A 10,559-nucleotide genomic window follows, 5' to 3' on the forward strand; every position below is an offset into this window, starting at 1 on the left:
CAGAAACGGTTTGGGTCTCTACCAGTGTTCATTTCGTTAACGAAACATGACGATAAATGTTCGTCAACGACTCTTTTTTTCATGATGAAAACGAGACTAAGACGAGTTAAAGTTCATCACTGTAATAAAAACTGTTTAGATTTCGTTGACAAGACGAAAACTTTAGTGTTGGACCGTGGGACATTCAGAATCCATGTTTCCCCCTGTGCTGTGCGTCTTTAAAGATGGCGTGATGACTTCCTGTGACAGGCTGAGTTCTTATCTGAGGGGCTCAGTGTTAGCTTGGTCTCTACCTGCAGCAGGTGTGCTTTATGAACCAGCTCTCCTCACCTCCATGCATCTGTCTCATCTTCAGTGAGGAGTTTTACTGTCTGACTGACGGTCTGTCCAGGAGCCTGTCACTGCAGGTGCATTCAGGGACCGCCGTAAATGTGCAATACAGTCCTTTCATGGCATTTATCTGTGAGTCAAGAGAATCTAAATACAGTCTCAGTGGTCACAGAGAGAATGTGTTCTTTGGACATGTTAGCAGGGCCAGGCTGAATTATTTCACTTCAGATATTACACAAAGTGTTAAAGGAGTGTTGATGATTTGAACCCTTGGTATAACCCTGATACTGATATCTGATCCACTACATGAATTATTTACAGAGTGAAGATGTTTCAGCAAAAATCAAAGACTAACATGTTTTGAGTTTGTGTAGACTAAAACTATAAAGGCCTGAAAGACTAACATGAGGCTAAAGCTAACATTTAATCTAAAGACTAAGACTACATCTAAAAGAGGCGCCAACATTACCTCTGCTCTCTAGAGCTCATTTCTCTCTTCACGACGACTGTACGGCTGAATTTATATACAACTCAGTTGTTTACAGATTAAGGATTAAATGGAGGTGGGATTAGGGGCGGGGCCTCTTTGAGTGACAGGTGGGAGCTGCTAGCTGTCTGCTAGGTGTCCCCTCAGCTCATTCAGCCCCTGAACTCTAACCTCCGGGTGTTTGTGGTGTTGGAGCCTTTTGGAGATTTGTTCATGTAAATATCAGACGGCTAATCCGTCCGTTAGCTTCAGCTTGGTATATGGCGTCGGTCTAGCTCTGTTGGATGGCGCCCCACGTACAGAGGATGCTTCTGGCTCCAGAGACTCAACACGCTGTCACACAGGAAGCTGGACTCGAGTCTGTTTGTGGTCGTAAACCAGGACTACAGTTTCAGGGAGTCTAGACCACATCACTAAATCTTCACAGTCTGTCCGTGCGACCTCTGTGTGACCTCTGTGCGACCTCTGTGCGACCTCTGTGCGACCTCTCTGTCCCCGCTGCTTCTCTTCACTTCCTTCCTGTAAGTCCTCGTCAGACTGAGTCCTCCTCGCTCTCTAACCTCGGTGTCACCTGGAACTCGTCTCCCGTGACGGTGACGTCTCGTGGTTTGTGCCGCACTGTTTCAATGTTCTGTTTAAACAAAGTTAGGGAGACTCGTGGTCCGCAGCACGTGTGTGTGTGAGCAGAGAGTCAATGATAAACCGGGTTAGAGGATCAGACTGTTACAGACTAACAGCTCAGTGTTTCTCTCAGAGTCTCAGTGTGTGTGTTTATTTAAAGATAACATGGTTTTATCAGCGATCAGAACTTCTTCTTCAGTTTTAATCTTTCAGTTTCATTTCCTCTCCTCCTCCTTCTTTCATCTGGATGAACTTTGTGTGTTTTCTTTTACGTTTCCACCTGATACGACCACTTTCAGACTGAACTAGGAAACTAATAAAGATGCACGTCACTTCCTTCAGCACGAACACGTTAAAGCTCTCTGTAAGGACACGTCTCAGAGTCCTGCTCTGTGATATTAAAGTATGTTAAGTTCAGACTGTGCACTGACTGTAAGTCCTCCTGGGTGACTTTCTGCACAGGTCTGATGAATCTAAAGATCTGTGAGATCCTCTGTATGAAGTTTAAAGCTCTGGGACTCTGAGCCGCTCGGCGCTGCAGAGCTGCAGAGCTGCGGACGTGATGTTCTGTGTTATTCTGCTGCTCTGTACTTTACTCTGAGAAATCAATACAGAGGTGAGTAAATAAATATATACATGGAGTCTAAATGTAGAGCAGCTGTGCAGAGAGGAGGGTGTAGGAGGACAGGATGAACAGCAGTTTGAATAAAGACAGAGGAACACCTCGCTGTCTCAGAGAGAGAGAGGCTGGACCTGAACGGGGGGACCTGCAGCTGCTTCTAAAACCACTACGTGTGATCATAACAACGGCTCTGTGGGCGAGGATCTCAACAGATCGTTAACGTTTAAATAAAGGGTCAATAAAATCATCACACACACACACACACACACACACACACACACACACACACACACACATCATGAAGTCACAGCTTATCAGATCAAAACCACATTTCTAAAACACACACACATCCTGATATTTGTTGATGTCAGCCCAAAGAGAGGAACCAAATCAAACCACGCCCCCCATCATTGAAGCCCCGCCCCCTCTCTGCAGCCTGTGGCTTCTGCGCCACAAACCGTCTCTTCAGTCTGCACAGAATGAGTCAACATGATCTTTTAACCCTTTGCGTCATGGATTGCATGTTTTATAGAATGATAGTGAAGCTTGCTACAGGAAGGGGCGGGGCTTATCCTCTGTGAGGGGCGGGGCTTCAGTTGTGTGTGTGTGTGTGTGTGTGTTTGTGTGTGTTGTACTCACCTCCTCCGTTTTTGTAGCACAGGTACGGGAACCTCCACACGTTTCCAAGCCCGACAGCAAAGCCCACGCAGGACATGATGAAGTCCATCTGCCGGGTCCACGTCTCCCGCTCCTGGTACCCTGGCGCCATCCCATTCGGCACGCCAACCTTCTTCTCTGGGCCGGCACAGGCACCACCACCCGGCCCCGCCACCCCTGACCCGAGCGGGACCAGGCTGCCATTAGAGGCCGAAGGGGGGTAAGCGCCCCCGCCATTGGTCAGCAGGAGGGGGCTCTTTTTGGTCTCCTCCACCAGGACCAGAGAGCAGGAGGAGTTGTGCACAGTCAGCTTCTCCATCAGTCCACCACGCAGCCAGGAACCAGGTCTAAGTTCTTCTTCTGTTTCTTTTAATCTCTAAAGTCTTTGCTGGGTTCAGGTCCTCTAGAGGCCGGTCAGAGTCGCCCTGAGAACCAGTCAGAGAGCAGTCAGGGACCCGGGTGTGAGTGGTCCAAACTGTCTCTTTAAGGAGTCTTCTTTAGTTCAACTCTCTGACCTCTTCAATCCGGTACTTTCTCCCGGGCAGAGTCACCCCAACACCCGGCTAATCACCAGTGACTAACCAGTCAGGACCCGGCTGTAATCCCAAACCCTCTAAGTCCTCCAGGAGCTGCTGTCCTCCTTCACTCCAACTTTATCTGGTCTAAGTTTCAGCTCCTGTAAAGTCTCCTTCTGTCCTCACTCCCTCTGAGAGTCCACCAAGAACCAGTCTCAGTCTATAGTCCGGCTCAGCTCTGAGTCCAGCAGCAGCAGGTCTGAGACAGATGAGTCAGTCCCGCACGGTTCAGGTCTCTGCTTCTTCTCCTCCTATAATGAATGCAGTTCTGGTTCTGGTTCTGGTTCTGGTTCAGTTATTGCTCAGGTGTGACCCTGAAGAATGGTTTTTGATTTAAAGACACAGGTCTGAGAGGATGACTGAGACTCTTCCTCCTCCAATCAGCACGAGACAAAAAACATCAACTGAAAATGAAAATAAAAAAGAAGAGATTCCCCGACACGCGCTCAGCGACCTTCAAAAACAATCCACGAAACACTTGAATGTGAGTCTGAAGAATCGCATGAGAACAGAGACTCACGGAGGAGAGCTGCGGGGGGGCGGAGAGCTCGGGGGGGACGACACGGTCACGCAGATCCCGCGGCGGTGCGGGGATTCAGTCCCGGCGGCGGAGCGCGCTGTGGAGGGTCTGCTGCTGCAGCTCCATCCACTGAGGAGGAGGAGGAGGAGGAGGAGAGGAAGATGAGGAGGAGGAGAGAGGAAGAATACAAAGGTCCGAGCGCGTCCCCTTCAGCTGTTAGAGGAGGAGAGAGGTCTTCAGAGTCCTTCAGAGTCCTTCAGAGTCCTGCTGCTGTCTGTCCGTCTGTCTGCAGTCTGAGGGAGAGAGGCTTTAAAAGGGCAAGCTGCTGCTGCTTGGGGTTGACGTCACACGCAGGGCCCCGCCCCCTCTCTCTCCCTCTCTCTCTCTGCGTTAGACGTCATCGAATCGCTCCTCCCCCTCTGCCTCCCCCTCCTCCATTCAGCTACCTCTCTGACGTCACAGGTGTCCCCCACCTCATCCTCCATCACTGATTCACATTCATACACACACACACACACACACACACACACACACACTCACACACACACACATGCACACACATGCACACAAACATACACATGCACACACACAGGTAGGAACAAACAAACACACTCTCTCTCACACACACACACGCGCGCGCGCACACCTACACCCACACACACACACACACACACATGCACACAAACATACACACATGCACACACACAGATAGAAACAAACAGACACACTATCTCTCACACACACACACGCGCGCGCGCACACCTACACACACACACACACAGATACAAACAAAAACACACACTCTCTCTCACACACACGCGCGCGCACACACACACACACAAAGATAGAAACAAACACACACACCGTCACACACACACTCTCTCTCTCTCTCTCTCACACACACACAAAGTCTCTCTCTCTCTCACACACACACACACACACACACACACACACACACACAGATAGGAACAAACACACACACACCGTCTCACACACACACTCTCTCTCTCTCACACACACACACCCTCTCTGAATCACAGTCTTTGTGTCTTCAGTGAATGAAGAGCAGAGGAGTCTGAATCCTGGTTCTCTCTCTGACGTCCAGCAGGGGGCGACTCTCTCCGTCTCAGGCGGTTTTTAAACGGCCAGCTACACACTGCGTATGAATTTAGTCTGTAGTCTGTTCTGGTGGATCTGGTCTGCAGGATCTGGTCTGCAGGATCTGGTCTGCAGGATCTGGTCTGCAGGATGCTGGATCAGACGTCACTGACTTTCTGGTTTCAGGAGGCGGATGTAAACAAAGACCAAGGTTATAGATGATCTGCTTCTTTATTATGATGAATTTAAAAGTTAAGATGTGGTTTATATGGAATTTAATCATTTCAGAGTTCCCACGTCAAAAAAAGAAGAGGAAAGAAAAAGCAGAACGAGCGCTGAGCATTGTGGGAACAGTCCGCGAGGCAGACTGGTCCGATGCAGACTGAGACCTGTTCCTGAATCAGGAGACGTCCGGGGAGTTTATCAGACTGCAGGTTTATCTCTTGTTCTCAGACTACAGACTGAGTTTAGACCACATCAGTACGTGGTGCTGGGATAGTAGGCTCATTTCGTAAATGATGGTCCATTTAGAGTGACGGAGAGCAGGGAGAGGGGGCGGAGTCAGAGAGGGGCGGAGTCAGAGAGGGGCGGAGTCAGACAGGACAGCTGAAACTGACAGGTGAGACCATGGTGTTTTAAAGCGTCTCGTTCAGTGACAGTCTGATGAGCCTGCTGTTTACGTCTTGGTCTTTGCAAGATGATGTGCCCATATTAGGACAGGGGGGTGGAGCTAGAGAAGGGGGGCGGGGTTTCCTCTACTTTGTCGCTACTAGTTCAAAAACAAAAACACTGCTGGAAGCTAATCCCAAACTGAACGCCTCAAAGCAGCTGCATACAAAACAAAGAGTGACTTCTCTGAAGCTCCATCCACTAAGCTTCAGCAGAGCGCCTCTAGTGGACACTCAATGAACTGCAGCTTTTTTAAAACTTGGGTTCATTCTAAGGGTGAGAGGAGTTTCCTGTCCTCTCTGTGACCTCTGACTCCCTGTGAGTGTCTGAATCAGACACTCCCTGTGAGCAAAGACTTCAGGGAAAACCTCTGTGGAGTTAGTGTGAGGTAAAGAGGCGGGGCTTCAGCCTCCTCACTAACAGCTGCAGAGTTCCCTCCTGTCAATCAAGTCAGCCACGCCCTTATTTGGGCAAAACTCTTACATTTAATATCTTCAAAAATACAGAGTTATAATAGATTCACCCTTATACAGTGTGTGTGAGAGAACCAGGCTGTGAACATGTTTATTAAAGGTTGTCTCTCTAAATGGGTGTGTATGTGGTTTCCTGTGTTTCTGCAGCCTCTAGTGGACGCTCGAGGAACTGCAGTTCAGCATGGGCTTCATGTTTTAAGATATTGGTCTGCCCCCTTAGAGGGGAGTATTTTGGCTTCACTTTAGTCCATCAGGAGGAGGTTTAGGCTCATGATCCGGTCTCTGGGCTCCGCTCAGACTTTAACTTGTCCCTGTAAACTTCTACATCATCATCGTTCAGCAGCTTCCTGTTCCATGACTCTCCAGATGCATGTTAATGAGAGTCCTCTCCGGAAGGTGTGAAACATTTGACTTCTTTCTTTATTCAAAGTCACATCGCTGTGTTTCCTCACAGAGAGAGAGAGAGAGACAGAGAGAGAGAGAGAGAGAGAGAGAGAGAGAGAGACAGAGAGAGAGAGAGAGACAGAGAGAGAGAGAGAGAGAGAGAGAGAGAGAGAGAGAGAGACAGAGAGAGAGAGAGAGACAGAGACAGAGAGAGAGAGAGAGAGAGAGAGAAACACTGCAGTGTGTTTTCACTGCAGGACAGAGTCCAGGATGTGTTTCTGACCTCACCAGAGCATAACATGTCTTATCTCTCCTCCTGCTCGCCGCTGCTGCCGTGTGAGGTCGCAGCGTCACCTGAATGAACGTGTCAAAGCTGTAACCATGCAGCTGTTATCACACTGTCAGCATTCAATCAATCAATCAATATTCATTCATACAGATTCACTCCAAACGTTCTCCTCAGACTCTCACAAACAGGACCTACTCTATGTTCCATCATGATAACACAGCTTGTTTCTGATAGAGGGCGCTATGATTAAAAACACATGAGATGAGTTAGAGCTGAGACTGTCCTCCAACCGGGGATGTTTGGAGCAGAGCGGACATCCTATTTGAAAGTTAGTATGTCTTTCCACAAGGTGGCGCTATAAACATATTTTATAAATCAGCACACAGATCTGTGCAGGGATGGACTTTGATCATTAATATGACATTTAAAGCAGATTGAACGTTGTATGACGGAGTTAAAGGTGACATATTCTGCTGTTTGTCATCAACATATATTGGTCTAAGAGGTCCCCAAAACATGTCTTTAAAGTTTATTGCTCATAAAAACTCTTTGAAATCAGATTCTGGTCTGCCTGTAAACCCCTCTTTTTCAGCCCTGCTCAGAACAGGCTGTTTTCTGTGTCTGTGCCTTTAAATGAGAATGAGCTCTCTGACCACGCCCCCTCAGGAAGTGGGTGTGGCCTCGGCTGTCCAGCACGTTGATCTAATGTTTACATGTTGGCTGAATATACACGGCTGCTCACAGACCCGCGTTACTTCAACCCTCTGAATCTGATCCAGAATCTGATCCTGACGGAGAGGCGCCTGCAGCAGGACCTTTCTGAACCATTGGTCACAGATTTAGTGTTTCTTGTTGTTTCATTTGTCAGCATGTCGACGTGTGTCTTGGTACACAGCTACCAACATGTAGCTATGTGGCTATGCTAACTAGCGCTAGCACTTTTCCATGAAAACTAAAAATCATCCACTAGATCTTCAAATTCGATCTTCAACCGTTGAACGGTTCAGAAGCCAAAAAATCCCGCTCCTGGGCGCAGCCACTGTGCAACCAGATGACGAATGATGAAGGAAGGAATCCTAACCCAACAGCCAATCAAATCCTCCCCTCCTCCTTCACTGATCCAGAAGCTCCGCCTCCTTACACCACCTTACCAAAGGAAATGACTTTAAGTCTAGGCACCTTAAAATAGGACCAGGGCTGAATCCGGATCACCTGCCCAGCTCAGGATGAGTCAGCCTCAATCAGAGAGGCTATTTCCATCACAGTCCTGATGAAGGTCTGCCTCTCTCAGGTGAGGACATGAAGGAGGACCGAGGAATCGAGTGCCGTGCACGAATTCTACCTGTTGCTAATAGGCTGGAATCGCGTTATGTAGCTCAATGCAAGCCAATTTAGGTGTTTGAAGAGATCCAGTGCTGAGTGTTGACATGTGGGAACGAGCTCCGCCCTACAGCGGAGCGTCACAAGACGCTGTGTGTCCTTCGAGGTTTCCCTCCACGGCGGCTGTGAATCAAACAGGAAGTAAAACACAGTTTATAAACTCTAATAACTAACGAAGAAGAAAATGTTCAGGAAAAAGAGGCCTTGGACACAAAACAGTCAAATAATCTACATATCACACACACACACACACACACACACACACACACTGATAATAACTACATCTCACCGCAGCATACGGATGAGGGAAACATTCGTACCACATGGATTTATATTTTAAAGTTTGACTGCTCCCCCATTCAAATGAATGGGGGAGGGAGTTTTTGACCTATACTGCAGCCAGCCACCAGGGGGCAGACACACTGCTGGAAGCTTCACTTCCAGCAGAGCGAGATGCACCCCTGGTCTAGAACCGTGAACCGCTTACATCAGGGTTGAGGGGCGGGGTTGCCGCAGACCCAGGTTTGAGGCACGGACACCAAACTGTGCGACACGTTCAGGATGACAAACATGCCTTTCATTCAGAAAGGAGAAGGAAGCAAGGAAAGGAAGAAAGGAAGGAAGTGGCGGGCTTCCAGTCGGTGCTGTGGCCTGAGTATTCTGCACAGAGATAATCTGAGAATGAAATAAGAACATATTGTAATCCGTCACCTTTCTTAACCTTCCTGCTCTACAGGAGGACGACAGCAGCTTCTGCTTTCTGCACGGAGAGAGAGTTCACTTCAGTTTCAGGCTCCGGTCACTCAGCGTAACTTCCACCTGTCATAACGACACGCCATAAACCGTCTGCTTCCTGTAACTCAGCTGAACGCACTCAGGAGCGAGTTCTTTACTCAGAGAACTATTCTTAAACTGACCCAGAACCTCACCTCAAGATCTCCATTTATTACAGGTCTTTCTTTTCTTTCTCTCTCTGAGCTCCAAACTCTCCTCAGAAACAATCAGCTCCATCTAATGGGCAGAGGGAGGTATTACACTCAGCTCCATCTAATGGGCAGAGGGAGGTATTACACTCAGCTCCATCTAGTGGGCAGAGGGAGGTATTACACTCAGCACCATCTAGTGGGCAGAGGGAGGTATTACACTCAGTCCATCTAGTGGGCAGAGGGAGGTATTACACTCAGCACCATCTAGTGGGCAGAGGGAGGTATTACACTCAGCTCCATCTAGTGGGCAGAGGGAGGTATTACACTCAGCTCCATCTAGTGGGCAGAGGGAGGTATTACACTCAGCTCCATCTAGTGGGCAGAGGGAGGTATTACACTCAGCTCCATCTAGTGGGCAGAGGGAGGTATTACACTCAGCACCATCTAGTGGGCAGAGGGAGGTATTACACTCAGCACCATCTAGTGGGCAGAGGGAGGTATTACACTCAGCTCCATCTAGTGGGCAGAGGGAGGTATTACACTCAGCTCCATCTAATGGGCAGAGGGAGGTATTACACTCAGCTCCATCTAGTGGGCAGAGGGAGGTATTACACTCAGCTCCATCTAATGGGCAGAGGGAGGTATTACACTCAGCTCCATCTAGTGGGCAGAGGGAGGTATTACACTCAGCACCATCTAGTGGGCAGAGGGAGGTATTACACTCAGCACCATCTAGTGGGCAGAGGGAGGTATTACACTCAGCACCCTCTAGTGCAGGGGTTCTGAAACTTTTTGGAGCCAGGGACCCCTTACAGGTGAGAAAATTGTCCAAGGACCCCCTCATAATTGTAACACAGATTAACACATTAGTGATGTGTCATGATCAAAAGCTGCGGCTCTGAGCTCTGATTCTGTTTCTGGTTCTGTTTGGTTGAGTTTGGTTCTGGTTCTGGTTCTGTTTTCTTCAGTTGGATCTGGTTCTGTTTGCTTGACTTGGTTCTGGTTCTGTTCAGTTCTGGTTCGGTTCTGATTCGGTTCTGATTCGGTTCTGTTCTGGCTCGGTTCGGTTCGGTTCTGGTTCGGTTCGGTTCTGGTTCGGTTCTGGTTCGGTTCGGTTCTGGTTCTGTTCTGGTTCGGTTCTGCTCTGGTTCGGTTCTGCTCGGTTCAGGTTCTGTTTGCTTGAGTTTGGTTCTGATTCGGTTCTGATTCGGTTCTGGTTCGGTTCGGTTCTGGTTCGGTTCTGGTTCGGTTCGGTTCTGGTTCGGTTCTGGTTCGGTTCTGGTTCGGTTCTGGTTCGGTTTGCTTGAGTTTGGTTTTGGTTCTGGTTCGGTTCTGGTTCGGTTCTGGTTCGGTTTGCTTGAGTTTGGTTCTGATTCGGTTCTGATTCTGTTCTGGTTCTGTTCTGGTTCTGTTCTGTTCGGTTCTGGTTCGGTTCTGTTCGGTTCAGGTTCGGTTTGCTTGAGTTTGGTTCTGGTTCTGGTTCTAACCCTAATCCTAACCCTAACCCTAACCCCAACCGCAACCCGAA

General features: G+C 48.7%; 1 protein-coding gene across 1 annotated transcript in view; it reads right to left on the reverse strand.

Moving 5' to 3' along the window:
• bcap31 (B cell receptor associated protein 31) overlaps positions 1-3,036 on the reverse strand; it is a 20,724-nt gene extending 17,688 nt beyond the window's left edge. The window contains exons 1-2 of the mRNA XM_034678617.1: positions 2,700-3,036; positions 1,378-1,435 (exon numbers count right to left, since the gene is read on the reverse strand). Of these exons, the coding sequence (XP_034534508.1) occupies positions 1,378-1,435; positions 2,700-3,036 (395 nt within the window). The remainder of the gene's footprint in view (positions 1-1,377; positions 1,436-2,699) is intronic.
• Positions 3,037-10,559: the final 7,523 nt, after the last annotated feature.

Source organism: Notolabrus celidotus, unplaced genomic scaffold (assembly GCF_009762535.1).
Source record: "Notolabrus celidotus isolate fNotCel1 unplaced genomic scaffold, fNotCel1.pri scaffold_188_arrow_ctg1, whole genome shotgun sequence".
Classification (NCBI taxonomy): domain Eukaryota; kingdom Metazoa; phylum Chordata; class Actinopteri; order Labriformes; family Labridae; genus Notolabrus; species Notolabrus celidotus.